The 17556-nt window shown below is 32.2% G+C and overlaps 1 protein-coding gene across 3 annotated transcripts in view; it reads right to left on the bottom strand.

Moving 5' to 3' along the window:
• The window catches only part of Ccser2 (coiled-coil serine rich protein 2), a 141917-nt gene that overhangs the window by 44073 nt on the left and 80288 nt on the right, over window positions 1-17556 (bottom strand). For all 3 annotated transcript variants that reach the window (XM_077798594.1, XM_026397015.2, XM_026397016.2), the window contains one exon: window positions 896-979. In XM_077798594.1, the coding sequence (XP_077654720.1) occupies window positions 896-979 (84 nt within the window). The remainder of the gene's footprint in view (window positions 1-895; window positions 980-17556) is intronic.

Below are 17556 nucleotides of genomic sequence, written 5' to 3'. Positions count from 1 at the left end.
GCTGAAAATCCATGCAGTTCTGAGCTTTTCTGTGTTGGAAGGCTTTTGATGGCTGCTTCAATTTTATTACTTGATACTGTTCTGTTTAAGTTTTCTATATCCTAATGGTTTAATTCAGGTAGGTCATAGATTTCTAGGAATTTTTCTTTAAGATTTTCTAGTTTATTGGAAGATAAATTTTCAAAATGGTTTCTGATGATCCTCTGGATTTTAGTAGTATCCTATAGTGATATTTCCTTTTTCATCTTGAATTTTGAATTTGAATGTTTTCTCTCTTTGTTTTGGTTAGTTTGGCTAAGGGTTATCAAACTTGTTTACCCTTTCAAAAAAACAACTCTTTGTTTCTCTTTTGTATTGTTTTTTTTTAATCCACAATTTCATTGATTTCGGCTCTGATTTTAATTATTCCCTGACTTCTTCTGATTTTAGTGTTGGTTTAGTTCTTCTTTTCTAGGGCCTTGAGATGTAATGTTAGATTATTTATTTGGTATCTCTATTCTTTTGATGTATGAACTCAATGCTATATACTTTCCTCTTAGAAATGCCTTCATACTTTCCTAGAAAATTCTGATAAATTGTTATCAGTATTCTAATTTATTTCCCTGATTTCTTATACTATCCATTCACCATTCAAAGGTGTATAATTTAGTGTCCAGATATTTGAGATGTTATTGTTTTTATCTTAAATGATTTCTAATTTCGTTCCATTGTGATCTGATAAAATGGGATATTATTATTTTAACAAAGCAGCAGAATTTAAGAACAAACAATTATTTCACAAGATAGCAAGTTCTAGGTTTTTAATAATTCTTATTATTCAAAATTTTAATTGGTTCTGCTTTATTATTTTAGTAATAAGAATTCTGAAATCTTCAGCATGACTATCTAGTCATACCTTATATATCTGATCACCTTCTTCTGGTTCGGGACTAGATGGCAATGATAGCTGAATATCATGCAATGACCCACTTCCATCATGCTGTCAGAAAGAACAAAAAGACAAGATTAATACAATAAATGCAGAAAATCACTTCAATTTGAATTCACCTAAATCATATCCTAGAAGAAAAATTGGGAGATAAGATTTTAGAAATCTCCTTTTTCATTTCTGTACCAACAGAAGGGGAAAAAAAGTGAACCAAGGGCAAGAATAACCTGTGGAAATAAATAACAGATACTATATAAATGATAAAGCAGAAAATCACTGAATGCTTTAGAGCTACAATTGGAGTCTGTAAAATTTCCTAAAGAATTTTGAGATTACCACAGCAAAGAAACAGCGTAAAAGTCAATTGATTCTTCCCTCTTTAAATGTGTTTTGGTATAAAGGAGTCAGAAATAATAATATTAAATAACTCAAAAAAGCTTAGCTATAAAAATCATTCAATTAAAGAATACTAGATACATGAGAATACCTATTCATGACTCCCATTTATGACAAAACTAAGTAGTCTATGTCTTGCCTCTGTGGTTTTTATATAAACATACATATGAAAAATTCAAGCTGTACAATTAAGGTTGGTACATCTTAAGTACTTTACTTGATTGTGTGTTGTACTTCAATAAAAACGGTGAACAAATTAAACACTTTGACCTTAAACATGATAAAGAAAATGAAATGAAAATATTAATTTCCAATCTTCACTGAACTGGTTTATGAATAAGAAATCAGATGTTCAATGATTCAAATAGACAAATTCAAAAAAGATTCAGACTATGCTTAGACTGATGGTGAGAGATTATGACCTGATAAAACACAACAGCAACACCCACTCAGCAACTTTCAAGGAGCATTAACATCACAAATTTTTCTCAGACATACTTGTTCTGATTTCCCAGGGTGTAGATAATGATGACCTGTATTGAAAAGGAGTGTTCTAGTAGGAGAGATGAGTATTTAAGTTATTATCTTCCTTACCTATTATACTACATAACTCTCTGAATCAGAATCTCTAGGGATTAGGCCCAGGAATATGTATGTAGAAAAGTTCAACAGACAATGCTGATCAACAATAAGGACTAAGTATTTGTCAAAATTTCAGCATGAATAAATTATATTTGCATTAGTGATGTCATTTGGCTCAACACCCATTAGAAGCAATAACCTGACAAAATGCACATATGTTGTCAGAACATCACATTTTTTAAAAATGTATAAAAGAGGAAAAGAAGGAAGAAACATTTTACAATAATCATTTCAATAAAATTTCAATGACTTTACATGTAAAAATAGTCAGTCCTATACACATGTAAGAAAAGACAGACCATAAAAATTTTGACTTTTTCCCAAATATCAAAATATCTTCCTGCCAACTGTAAAGCAGAAACCCCAATGAATGAGAGAGTACTCAAGTATACACTACTTTGCAATGGATATGGGTGCAGTGGTGGGAAGTATGCAGCAGAGCCAAAAAAAAAAAATGAAAAAAAGAAACAAAAAACATCAGTTTTCAGGGTGGAGAAAAAAAAGGAAATCCTAGCAAAAACAGAAAACACATGGGAGATTGCAAAATATCAAAAACTTAGGAAGTAACTTGATAAAGTTTAATATGAATTACTAAGTTCACCCCTGAGAAGCACCTGTTTACAACTGATCCTTAATAGCACATCAAAGGGTGAAAAATAAACCTAGAAATAAACTAAGACCATTATCCAGGTCCCAAACCAGCCTCTAGTATACAGTCAAGAACAGATCTGGAGAGCATGACAAAAGCTTTGAAAATAACTGACTCTGAAACCACACTCCAACTGACACTGAAACCTTACAAACCAAAATGCCAAAATAATAACTCCAAGGTTTACTAGTTAGAATCTGTAGCCTGAACAAAATTAGATTGTGTACTAATGTTTAAAAAAATAAAAACAATATTATTTATAGAATTTAAATAAGATCAAGAATCTCATAACACAATGTTCAAATATTTAAGATAATCCAAAATTATTCAATATAAACAAAGGGGAAAATCTCAACTCACACAAATGACAATGCCAAAATGACACAGAAGGTAGGAATTGATTGAAAAAGATATTAATAAAGCTGTTATAAAAACTCCCCAAGAGTAAAGGTGAACTGTTGAAGTAAACAGAAGAGAAAGTTTCAGCAAAGAAAAAGAGTTTATAAAGCAGAAACAACTGGAAATGTTAGTCCTGGTATAATTCAAACATTAAAAATTTTAAATGCACTCAAAGGGCTAAATATCAGCATTTGAGATGACAGAGTGAACTGAAGATAGCCCAACAGAAATTATGCACTCTGACCAATGAAGAGAAAAAGGATTGGCAAAGGGGAAAAAAAATAAACAGAGCCTGCGCAAGGAACTAGAGAAACAATTGTAAATGATCTAACATCAATGTCTTTGAAATCACAGAAGGGAGAATGGGAGGCAGAAATAATGGATGAACAGTGAAAGATATGAACTTAAAGAATTGAGAAACTCAATTTAAAAGAAACCAAATATATACTAAATATGCTTTCAAGAACACAAAGGTAACTAGAAATCAGTAACAGAGGATAATCCCCTAGTAATTGAAAGAAAATAACTTAATACCAAGTTGTTAAATCAGTCCCTGAAATAAAACAAGCCTAAAACAAATAGAAGAAAACAATAAAATACAGAAATTAATGAAACAAAATTTTAAAAAACCAAGAAAATTAAAAACCAATTTTGTGGAAGATGCTAAAAAATTAAAATCAAACAAAACTGTGAAACAGGAAAAAAATATAAAAGGTAAAAATCAAGGCTCCAATATTGTATTGAAGTTTTCAGTCAGTACAAGGGGCAAGCAAACAACAAGAAGAAAAAAAGAAAGGATCCATTAAGATAATGTAATTTTGGGTGTAGAAAATCCTAGAGTATGTACAATAAAACTACCAGAACTAACACATAAATTTAGGAAAATAACAAGTTTACAAGGTTAATATTTAAAAACAACTATTTTGTGGCAAAGAACAAATGGAAATTGATTTCACTAAAACAATAACAAAAAAAATAAACCTTACAAACCAAAATAATAAAAATATCAAAACCAAGAAAAAGAAACCAAAAAAAAAACTTGTAGAGAAATACTTCAAAGTATCAATAAACTATGCATATTAAAAACAATGTGTGTATGTGTGTTAAGAAATCAGGGAGAAATAAATGAAGAGATGACCTCGTTTGGTAAACTAAGAGACTCAATGTTACCAGACTGAAAGATTCAATATTGTTGATATATAAATTCTCTTCCAAATTCAACTTATAGATTCAAAAATTCCCTGAATCAAAAATCCCAAAAGAATATTTTTTGTAGAAAGAGAATTGTTTCCACTTTGAAAAGAACAAAAAAGGAGAAGTTACACTATATCATTTAAAAAGTACTAAAAATAAGAGAGAGTGGTACTAGCATAAGGACCAACACAGATCAAGGAAATTTAAAAAGTCCAGAAATAGCCCCACACATTTATGGTTAAAGGTATTCTTGAGAAAACTACGAAGAAAATTTAATAGAGAAAAAAATATTATTTCCAAGAAATGGTGGTAAAATTGAAAATCCACATTCTGTAAAATGAACTTTACCCATAACTCACACCATATACAAAAAAACTCTCAGAACAGATTGTGACCTAAATTTTAAGCTTAAAACTAAAAACTTCTCCAAATGAACAGAAAATATTTTTATGACCTTTGGTTGAGAAAGTTTCTTAAATTTAAATACTAAAAACATGATCCATTTAAAAATGTTAATAAAATCAAAATAGAAACCATGGATGGGAGAAATAATATTTGGAATGATTCAGGTAATAATACTGACCATAGTGCCTAATTCATGGAAAGCATTTAAAAACTTTTACTATTTTTTAAACAATAGCCATAACAAAAATGATAATGTTGTAGGTCCAGAGTTTCTAACTAATTGCATTAACTCACAAATCTGACTCACAACTCTCACAAAAATTAATCATCTTTTTGAGGAGGGGCTAACAAATTGTGATCTGAAAGAAAAATGTAACCTCTTTATTATAGTTCACAAGTTGAAATTGGTTTTTATATTATTAAATGGTTGCATATGGAATATTTTATAAATATTTACATAACAGCATCAATTTTAGTTCTTGCCCCAAAAGATTAAAATATTTATTATGTGGTCCACACTAAGGAGAAGTTATCTAACCTCTATGCAAGGCCACAAAGGAATATCAATGTTTTATAAAGAATTCATGCCATACAGATATTATTCATTGTAACAATTTTTAAAAGTGCAAAATTTACTCTAAATAGTAAAAAGATAGCCCAAGACGAGAAATTATTGATATTTTAAGTTATTGCTATGCTTCAAATAAGAAAAATCTTGCCTTCTTCTATTTTTAAAAGTCTGGCAATCTAAATTTAGGAGATCAAAGAAGAAAAAAGGCTTTCATTTTCATCAAAGCCCAAGAGTCATAAAGACCATAAATATCATCTCCAACTTTAGTAATTAATAAAAAAAATCCCTCTGCAAATAACAGTGAGACTTAACAATGGTAGTATTCTCTATTAAACTTTGATTAAGATGAAAGTGTCCAGGTCAAAATTAGAAAACATTTTCAGAAATGTTCCTTTAAGCATTACAGGGGAAAACATTATAAAAGGGACAGAAAATATATTCCTTCTTTAAAGAATAACAAAGAAATAATTTCATGCATGCAATTTTCATGCTTCATATTATACAAACAAAAAAGTTAACTTTCACTGACATGCACCAGGCACTGTTCTGTTTTGCATAAACAAATGTAATAAATAGGAGCAAAAATAATACAAAGAACCTCCACACCAACTGAACAAAACACATGCAATTAATAGTTAAATGACTATCCAAGTACTCTGTGCTGCTTTACTGTGTGAAGTGTTAGCAATTTTTATGGCCTCTAGTTAGGATTTTTAAATTCTAAATGCAATTAGAATGCTATTAATCAGCAATTGTTAAATATAGATAAACCCTCTTCTTGTGTAAGAGCATTAGAAGACTAAAGACAGCACAAAGGTAGACTTTGCCCTAATATTACAACTCTTTCACATATTAATGTGTTCAAAAACCTGATCACAAATTCCATCTTACCCAGGTGGTTCTTCCATGTGTTTGCAAAAACTGGGATCTTCCTATGAATTCCAGAGCAGCTGCAATGGACATGGATACTTGAAATGATTAACAAAAGTTTGGCAGCACTGACTAGTCCCTGCTGACAGCATCATCAGTGATGTCAACAAACATGCCTTGTGTTTCAGATATGCTATAACATAATCACAAAAGGCATCCTGGAAAAGGTAGCAGAGGAAGAAGAGAAGTTTTCCTTCTTTCTCTTTCTGAAAGGTTTTTTTCTTCTTTTTTAAAACTCACAGGTGAATGATTAATCACTTCACACTGCACACATATTAAAGACCACTTTTTGAGTATATTGTAATTTACCTACTGGATTTACAATGCGATGATTCAAGCTACATTTGAAAGTGTTTTAAAAAGTAGGGCTTATAAAGCGTGATTTTTCAACGAGTGCTTGGAAGATGAGGTAATCCCAACAGTGCCTAGCATTTTAAAACAAAGGGGGGGGGGCATTCAAAAACAGGCTAGAAAGTTTCTATATATGGGTAACCCTTTATAATATTGTAAGCAAACAGTATTTATAAAATTATTTAAATTTATATTTTACCAAAGCTAAGTGTTTAATATGTATGTCTGAATCTAGATATCTCTTCTACAGGTATTTTCCCACTTAAAATATTACTTTTGATTTCTTCCAATTTTCCCACATTTTGATTTTTTAATACTATTCAACTTTTCAAGACCTATAAATTTACCATAGCCATAAGTATATAATTTGTTCCATACTGCTAATGAGAATTCCTTAACATTTACTTTAAAATCTTTCTTTATCCAGTGTTCTTTTAAGTGAATAAAAGATATACTTCTGGGTTTCCTTTATTCATTCTATGTTTTAGTACTATATCCTGTTCTAAAGAATGGTAGTCACCAGAGGCTGGTGAGATAGGTATGGAGAGGGCTGGGAAGAGGTTGATCAGTGGATACTAAGTTATAGTCAGAGAACAACCCAATTTAAAAATGGACAATAGACTTTAATAGACATTTCTTCAAAGAAGAAATAAATGGACAATGCTACATGAAAAAACATTTAACATCACTAATCATTAAAGAAATTCAAATCAAAACCACATGAGGTATCACCTCATTCCAGTGAGAATGCTTATGATCAAAAGATAAGACAAAGGCACTGGCAAGGATGTGGAGAAAAGGGAACCCTTATAAACTGTTAGTGGGAAAGTAAATAGTATCCAAACATATGAAAGACAGAATGGAGGTTCCTTAAAATATTAAACATAGAACTACCATATGTTCCAACAATCCCACTTCTGGGTATGTATATATCCAAAGCAAATAAAATCAGTATGTTGAAGAGACATCTGTATTCCCATGTTTATTGTGGCAATATTCACAACAGTCAAGAAATGGAAATGAGTGAAGTATCCACCAATTGAAAAAACCATAAAGAAAATGTACACATACACAATGCAATACCATTCATCCATTTAAAAAAATAAAATCTTAACTATCATGATGACATATGCCTGTAGTTACAGTTACTTAGGATGCTAAGTTAGGAAGATCACTTGGGCCCACAAGTTGGAGAACAGTTGGGGCAACATAGCAACATCCTGTAGGAAAGAAAAGGGTGGGAAAGGGAAAGAGAAAGAGAAGGGAAGAAAAGGAATGGAATGGAATGGAATGGAATGGAATGGAATCGAATGGAATGGAAAACCTTGTCGTTTGCAAGATCATGGATAGAACTTGAGATCATTGTGTCAAGTGAAATAAGCCAGGCTCAGAAAGACAAGTACGGTATGGTTAACTCATATGTGGAATCTAAAACAGTTGATCTTATAGAAACAGACAGTAGAATCAAAGAGGTATGAATCAAAACTACCTCACTATGGTTTTGATTTGAATTTCTTTAATGATTAGTGATGTTAACTGTTTTTTTTTTCATATATCCATTGGCCATTTATGTCTTTTTCAGAGAAATATCTATTAAGATCTGTAGATTACCAGAGGCTGAGGAGGGTGGGTAGTGGAAGGAAGGGGTAAAGAAAGGTTCATCGATAGAACCTAAATTACAGTCAGCAATAAAAAGTTTTGGTGTGGCACTGCATGGCAGGGTGACTACAAATAACAACAATGTATATTTTCAAAAGTTAGAAGAAAAGATCCTGAATATTTTCACCATAAAGAAATGAAAATGTTTGAGGAGATAGATATGTTTAACCTGATTTAAACATTACAATATATATATATATATGCGCATACCAATATCTCAAATGGTACCCATAAATATGTATTATTTTATGCTTTTTACATATCAGTTTAAAATAATTTTAGATTAAAATTAAAAATAATAACAAGCAATAAAAACCCTTCAAGTTTGAGGCCAAAATAACTTTGAAAGTAAAGATATCACTGCCAGATAAAAGGCATTAAAGAAAGTATCCTATGGTGGACAGACTTTCTAAGATATCACTTTCTGGTATTCCTACCTTTATGTAATTCTTTTCTCTTGAATGTGAGCTGGTCCTAATCAAGAGATAAGGGGAGTATCTGCATGATTAGATTTCAAGAGATTCTAACTTCTGACTTGGTAGAGGAAGATCTCACATGCTTGATCTGATAAATTAAGCTGCCACATTGTGAGCTGCATTATAGAGGTCCACATAGCAAGCAAATAGTTGAAAGGGACCCTTATTTGACAGGCAAAGAACCATGAAGCCCTCTGCTCAACAGCTCAATTACCTGAATCCTGACCACAACCATGTGAGCTCAGAAGTAAATTCTCCAGTGGAGTGTTTAGATGAGCCCCCAACCCTGGCCAATGATGTTACTGCAGACTTTGTGAGATACCCTAAAGAAAGGAACCTAGTTAAGGGGTACCAAAATTTCAGAACCACAGAAATGCTAAGATAATAAATGTGTGATGTTTTAAGACCCCTCCAAATCTTTAACGTTGACATTGTTACTGCCATTGCTATTATCATTACTACTGTTAATATAACAGCTAATAAATATTAATTGCCTTATATGTATTAGGTATTATGCTTAGCAGTTTATCTGAATAACCTCATGCAATCTTCGCAACAGTCCTAACACAGGTTCTCATTATAATTTTGATTATTTATTATAAGGAAATTGTAGCACAGAGAGTTAAAGTACTTATCTAACATCATTTAACAAAGAAATGGAAAACTGGTTTGAGCCCAAATCTGTGCTCTGGTATTGGCTATTCAGATTTTTTTAAAATTACTTGTTCCAGGCTGGGGATGTGGCTCAAGTGGTAGCGTGCTCGCCTGGCATGCGCATGGCACTGGGTTCGATCTTCAGCACCACATACAAATAAAGATGTTGTGTCTACCGAAAACTAAAAAATAAATATTAAAAAAATTCTCTCTCTCTCTTTAAAAAATTACTTGTTCCTATTAACTTTCATAATTAATATCCAAAGATTCAGAAACATCCAAATTTTGTTCCAGCACTGAAAACAACTCAAATTTCAATCAACAGGTAAATGGATAATAAAATTAGAGTGGGTATGTATACGTGTGTGTGTGTGTGTGTGTGTGTGTGTATGTGTGTGTGTGTATGTATGTATGTAACATGGAATGGTATCTTAAAATAAAAAGGAATAAACTGATACAAAACACAGATGAATATCAAAAATCATTAAGGTGAGTTGAAGACTCCACAAACAAAAAGAGCACATACCAGATAGTTTCATTTAGGAGAAACTGTAAGAAACATAAAACTTTCTTAATAGAGAACAGGGTAGTGGTTGCCAGAGCCAGCTCTGAGAGAAACCAACTACAAAGAGAAATGAATAGACATTAACAGGTGCAGAAATGCTCTATTTCTTGATTGTGGTAGTAACTGAACAATTGCATATAGCCAAAAAAATTCGAATGATGTACTTAAAATGGGAACACTTCATTTGACTGTAAATTCTATCTTGATAAAGTCATTGAGAAAAATATTTTTCATTTTCCTTTAGCTTCCTTTCCTGAACAAGCTACTAGGCAAGACACAAAGATAGGTACCCACCAAAAAAAGACAGCTCAGCAAAGACTTTCAAAGCCTAGGCAGGTAAAGATATATGTTCACACAGGGGGACAGCTTACCATTTCATGTCAGAAATGATGAGTTGGAAAAAGTCTGATAGGAGAATCAAGTCTAAGTGAATAGAAGGTATATGCATTTGAGTAGCCTGACACTTGCTGTAAGAGCCCAAGCAGAGCAAAGCTGGCATTCACATATGAAAAGGCCTGCCAAGGAATGACAGAGTTTAAAAAGGAAAGGGAAAAGTGCCAGGCGTCAGTGTCAAGTAGGGTGAGGGTAAACCTTGTGTGGTATCAACTGGCATATGGTGTCAGAGCCCAAGCAGAGTGAGTAGGCAAATATGGAGAGGAGGATTAGTATGAGCTGACAAGGAGCCATAGTCTAAGTAATGTAAGGAAGGTGTCACACAGGATATGCAGCCATGCAAGGGGATTCAGAACCTTAGTGAGTTGAGGAAAACACCCTAAATATGCAGGGCCTAGCACAACCTAGTAAAGCCCAAATGGGCTGAGAAAGGCAACTTGAAGAAAGGGGAAGTGACTGTGGTAGTAGGAGATTAGTTATATCAAGAGGACTGATCAAATGAGTAAAAAAATTAAGGAAAATGGAAATCAGTTTTTTTCATTGTGAGAGAATTAAAAATATGGAAAAGTAGAGAAATGCTGCATTTAGACTACAATAAAAGTTCTGAGTATAATGTAATAGTTTTCAATAGATACAGAAACACAGTCAAAAGTATGTGTACAGGGCTGGGGGTGTAGCTAAGTGGTAAAGCACTTGCCTCACACATGTGAGGCACTGGGTTTGATCCTCAGCACCATATAAAAAGAAAAAAATAAAGATACTGTGTTCATCTACAGCTAAAAAATATTTTTTTAAAAAAGTATGTGTACAAATACCCACAAATGCACATACATACACAAGCACAGACAGAAACAAATACCCTAAAACCACCTGCCACCTGACTGGATGCAATGAGAACAACACAGCATTGCTACAGTAACATTTCCGTCAAAGGTACATAACTTGAATCCAATCATGTGGCTATAGCAGAGAAAACCAAATTGAGGGGTGTTAAAGTGTTGAGGTCATCAAAATCAAGGAAAGACTGAGGAATACTATAAAGCCATGATAATTAAATTCAATATGTTACCCTGACATCTTTTGCTAATAAATAAGACAAATGAAAAAACCTCAATAGTCTCTGATGATTATATGGTACTAATGTATTATTGCTGAGTTCTGGATTTTGATGACTGAACTGGGATTATATCAGAAAATATTCTTATTTATAGGAAATACACTAAGGCACATGGGAGTGAGGGGATGTAGGCAATTTATTCTAAGCTTAAGAAAAAAGGTTCTGAAACCTGAAAAAAAGTAAAAGTGCTTTTTAAAGAGTGCCTCAAAACTTTAAAATTAAAAAATTCATCTTATTAAGGAGATCCACAAAAATGATACAGGAGATATCACATTTACTAGTCAAAACACTGAAAGCATTCTTGTTAAGAGCAGAACAAGACCGATTCAACACTTTCCTTCAGTTTTTATCCCAATGGATAAATGAGGCACAATACAAACATTGGAAAAGAAAAACACAACTCATTATTGCAGATAATATATTTATCTAGATAAAAAATTCCTCCAAAACCTATAAATAATTATTAGAATTAATAATAATTGCATCAAAATTGCTAAATATGAACTCATTTCATTTCTGTAAACCAACAATAATACATTAGAAAATGATAGCACTTACAGTAGCAACAAAACACTTTAGGCATTAGAAGTAAATATAATAAAAGTGTGTAAGATTTTTATGCAAAGAATATAAAACTTTAATGAAAAAAATTAAAACGATGGACCAATAAATATACATCATGTTCTTGGATACAAAGTCTAAATAGTATAAGCTGGCCCTCTGAAATTGATCTGTCCATTCAATATTATTCCATCAAAATCCTGTAGAACAACAACAAAAAACCAAATCGTTTATGAAAACAGTTTATGAAAAAACAGAAGACTAAGATAGTTAAGGTATTTTCAAAGAAAGGTAATACAGGGAAGTATATTGATATAATACTAAGTAACAATTTGTAGAATCTGAAACTGGGATAGTATCACATATAATGCACATTTAGTATTTTAAAGAGCAGACATTGCATACCAAAGGAGAAAGAACAGACTATTAATACTTTCAGTGATGAACCTACTGATTATTCAGATGAAAGTGGATCTCTCAGAAAAAAAAGAGAAATTATATCTCATCTGATTCAAATGTATGATATGTCAAGGTCATTGTACTGTCATGTGTAACTAATTAAAACAAATAAATTTTTTAAATAAAGAAAGTGGATCTCTAACTCACATCTTTCATATACCAAATCAATTCCCAGGTATTTGAGATTTAATTGTGAACACAGAAACTTTCAAGGTTTTAGAAAAGAATATAATATTTTTATGACTACAGAGCAAGGAAGAATTTCTTACACAATGATTTTTAAAAGCACAAACCACAAAGAGAAAGTTTGATTAATTCACCTACATCAGAATTAAGAATCTTTGTTCATCAAAGGATACCAGAAAATGAAAAAGCAGTCCATTGAATGGAATAAAATATTTCTAATACATATTACCAACAAAGCACTTATATCTAGAACACACACACACATACACACACACACACACACACACCTCTAAATCTCACACAAAGACACAACAAGAAAACAAAAATTCCACACAGATTTAATTCTATTAGTAATGAGAAATGCAAATTGAAGTCTCTTGGAGACAGCGTTCACCATTAAAAACCCCTATATTCTACCCTTATGACAAAAATTTAAAAGCTGAATAACATTAAGTTTGCACAGATATGGAAGAATACAAACAGGATGGGGAGTAAAAAAAATTGAACAACTTTGGAAAATAGTTTGGTATTTACAGAGCAGAATATTTTTGTGCCTCATGACTAAGAAACTCCACTCCTAATTAAATACACCTGAGTAACTTTTATATAAGTATACTAGGAAAATGTTCATAGTAGTAATGATTGTCAGAGGAAAAAAGCTGGAAACAAAATTAGCATCAAGAGGAAGCTGGACAATGACAGTCTTGTTCATAGAATGAAACATAAACAGTGAAATGAAAATCAATGAAACATAAACATGAAAGAACCTTTAAAAAATGTTGAGTGAATGAAGTCACACAAATACTTAAGAGTGTAATTTTACTTATTAAAAATTTAAAGAGGGAAAACTAAATACTCATATGGATACAAATATATATGTAATACTTGAAGGGAATACAAAGGGAAGCTGTAAACTCTGGAAAGGAAGGCACTGCAATTAGGAAGGAGCACACATGAAGATTATTAATGTCTCATTTTTTTAAATGTGGTTAGAGAATACACAATTGTTTCACATTATTCATCATACTGAACTCTTGTGCTTATATACACTCTTTTTATATATATTTCATATACTCTGTTTTTCCTAGAGTGACAAGAAAATTGGGAGATAGAAGAACATGAGTATCCTACCTTTTATATGGTTCTCTGCCACAATGTGACAGTAACTCTTACTCTGCTGCTTTCAATATTATGTCCACCTAACACTACACACACATGTGCATACATGTATGTGATAATATAAATACAAACAAACACAGAAAGAGAACAGAACTATGTGATGAAAAAATTACTAGTTTTTATTCTCAACATTGGAATAAGGGAATAAACAAAACAGTTATAGATTATATTAATATTTTAAAAATACTATATGTGCTTTTAAATTTTTATTCCCAAAATAAGCATCCTCAATAGGACATGTATCACAGAGTTCAAATATTTTATAAACCAAATAAAACAACAGAAAGAAGGCTGGAAATGTGGCTCAAGCGGTTGCGCGCTCGCCTGGCATGCGTGCGGCCCGGGTTCGATCCTCAGCACCACATACAAAGATGTTGTATCTGCCGATAACTAAAAAATAAAATATTTAAAAAAACAGAAAGAGATATCATCATGTTTTTCTAATACTCCATCTAAGATTCTTTGCTCTTACACCAAGGTCAAAACAGATGCTGGTGATAATATGATAAAAGCTTCAGGAAAACAAATGAAAAGAAATCATAGAAAAAAGAGGTTTGGAAAATTTCTTTATGTATGTACTAATGCTGAATATCTACATATCTTATGACAGACCAGCAAATAGGTAGATACCCAATACAAATGCATAAATATATTGACCAAAAGACATAAGCTAGAATACTGTAGTGGCATTATTCATAACCAAAAAGTGGAAACATACCCAAATGCCTATCAACTGTAGAACAAATTAAATACATTGTGGTATAATTATAAAATGAAATATATTACAATAAGAATGCAAAAGAATGGATGACATTTATAAATATAATGTCAAGCAAAATAAGGTACATATATTATATGACCTCATTTCATTTCATTTTAAAGTTCAAATACAGGCAACACTCATCTATGATTTCAGAAACCAAGTGGTTACCAGTAGAAGAATGGTAGTAAAAGTAACCAGAGGATTCTGTTCTGTTAATGTTCTCCTTGTTGGGTACTAATCACACAGATATTTTTAGTTTGTGAAAATTCACTGAGGTAGACCTTCTGTATGAATATTATGCTTCATAAAAAGTTTTTTTTAAGAGAGAGAGAGATAATTTTTATTTATTTATTTATTTTAGTTTTTGGCGGACACAACATCTTTGTATGTGGTGCTGAGGATCAAACCCAGGCCACACGCCTGCCAGGCGAGTGCGCTACCGCTTGAGCCACATCCCCAGCCCAATAAAAAGTTTTTGAAAGAGGGTACAGGGAATTAAAAGTAAGGAGATAAGACGCCACTAAAGAATTACTTTTTTTTTTTTTTTTTTTGCTGAGCACAGTGACTCAACACCTATAACCTCAGGTACAAAGGAGGCTAAAGCAGGAGGACTGCAAGTCTGAGGCCAGCCTGGGCAGTTTAGAACATCTGTCTGAAACACAAAAATAATAAAAGAGCTGGGGGAAAAATTCATTGGCAGAGCTTTTGCCTAGTGTTCATGAGACACTGGGTTCAATCCCTAATACTTAGAAAAAAATAATTTTCATTATGTTCCCATATTCTTTGGATCAGGATTAAAATTTTTATCAAAATTCTATAAATTGGGTAATAAAATATACAGAGGTATATAAAATAGTTCAAAAGCCATGGGTTTAAAATACATTAATATGCAACTGGGTAACCTTGGGAAACACAACTAAATATCAAAATCTCAGGGCTGGGGATGGGGCTCAAGTGGTAGTGCGCTCGCCTGGCTCGCCGGGTTCGATCCTCAGCACCACATACAAAACAAAGATATTGTGTCCGCCGATAACTAAAAAATAAATATTAAAATATTCTCTCTCTCTCTCTCTCTCCCCCCCTCCCTCCCTCCCTCCCTCATTCTCTCTTTTAAAAAAAAAACATTTTAAAAAAAATCTCAGTTTTCTCAGTATGAAAATGACATTACTACTGTTTTTCTTCCATACTTGTGATATAAAAAGTGAAAGAGATACACAAAGTCCTGTTGAAACTATAAAGTAACTCTGGGTTGAGTATATAATAGCAAATAAAAAGCAAATCAAAGGCCAAATACAACAGTTTACAATTTTTAAATTTTGTGGACAGGGAGAACTTTGTTCAAATGAACATTCATAGAGAATGACTTAAAAAAATAATGGTTCTATCGCCTAGATTTGGCTAAAGGATGTGTAGTGATAGTAAGGAGTTGAAGATGGTAAGAATGTTGAAGGCTACTTTCACACTCCCCTCTGTATATTGTCCCTCAAGGTCAACAACTATCCCTCAAGGTGTGCAACTTGCCTTGGAATCAAATAGATTGGGGTTAAAAAAACAAACACTGATTTTTTAAAAAATTATCATTGATTAGCTTTCTGAGGCTTACTTTCTTTAATTGATATGAAGCCAACATCACATACTTTTCAAGGACTAGAGATGTGTATTACAGGCACCTACAAGAATGTCCAGTATGCCATTCATGATTACTATATTAAAGTTTTATCTGTCAGAGAGATGCTTGAAAGAGCACTAAAATTCAAATACTTCAAAGCAATTAAATGTAACAATCATTGAGCAATGTTTTCTAAATACCAATATGGCCACGTCATTCTTCTGGCTACCACCATCAATAGAATAAATCCAAACTGCTCCTCCTGCCCCACTGGTTCTTTTTAGTTATATATGACAGCAGAATTCATTTTGATTTAATTATACAAGCATGGGATATACCTTATTCTAATTAAGAGTCCCATTCTTACAGATGTACATGGTAGTATGATTCACTGTGTTGTTTTCATATAAGTGTATGGGAAAACTATGTAAGATTCTTTCCAGTGTCCTTCCTTTGCTTATCCCCATTCCCTTCTCTTCATTCCCCACTGTCTAATCTACTGCTTTTGTTGTGCTTGGGCCCTTTACAATCTGCCCTAACCCTAGTTATCACTCTTGCTTGCTGTCTAGAATCCTACACATTTTAACCACAACCAATTATTAACTGATATTTGACTAAGACACATAGTTTTAAAATAACCTTTTATTTTTCAGAAAGAATGAATTAGGAAATTCACTATAATTTCTAATAAAAATTAGAAAATATGGATTAAAATAATTTTTAAAAACTCACATTATCACAATTCAGGTTATTATCATTAAAAATTTACAGCATATCCTTCTGAAGATACACAGATATGTGATCATAATGTACATACTACTTTATAAACTGCTTTCTTCAATCAACACTTCATCTCCACCCTTTCATTTTAGTAAATTTCCACCTTGTCATTTATATAGGCCAAGTTTATTTTCTCCAACTGACCCAAATGTCCTTTATAGCTGCTCTGTCCAAACCAATATCAAATTCAGAATCTTACACTGTATCTAATTGTACCTTACATTTCTTTTAATGTAACAGTCACTTTGTCCCCACCATCTTTTCAGGATACTGACAAGCTAAAGAGATCTCACTACTTTTCCTAAGAATGTCCAAATTTTTATTTTTCTGGTTCAATTCTCTCTTATTCTTCTTTTCCCTGTTTTGTCAGATAAAGAAAAAAGAATAACTACATGACTGCTTAAGGTTAAAACTGTGGAAATTAAGTGAAAAGCTGTATAAGGAATTACTATATTCATAGGCTTCTATCTTTATTCCAAGCAAAAAATCAAAGGTTTCTTCCACAGAGAAACTACACCTCCTTAGAAAGAAAATTCCTTCATTTAGTAGGTGCTGAGAGCCCACTGACATTCATCCATCACCATAAAATGAAACTGGTCAGTTGACAAGTATGATCCATGTGCAAAAACTTCTGAATCAACATTTCAGTTCCTCACTCTTAAATATTAGTAAACATCAGAAAATCATTAT

The sequence above is a fragment of the Urocitellus parryii genome, chromosome 5, assembly GCF_045843805.1.
Source record: "Urocitellus parryii isolate mUroPar1 chromosome 5, mUroPar1.hap1, whole genome shotgun sequence".
NCBI lineage: Eukaryota > Metazoa > Chordata > Mammalia > Rodentia > Sciuridae > Urocitellus > Urocitellus parryii.
Note: the sequence above shows the minus strand (reverse complement) of the source record. Positions and strands in the feature narration are given on the sequence as shown.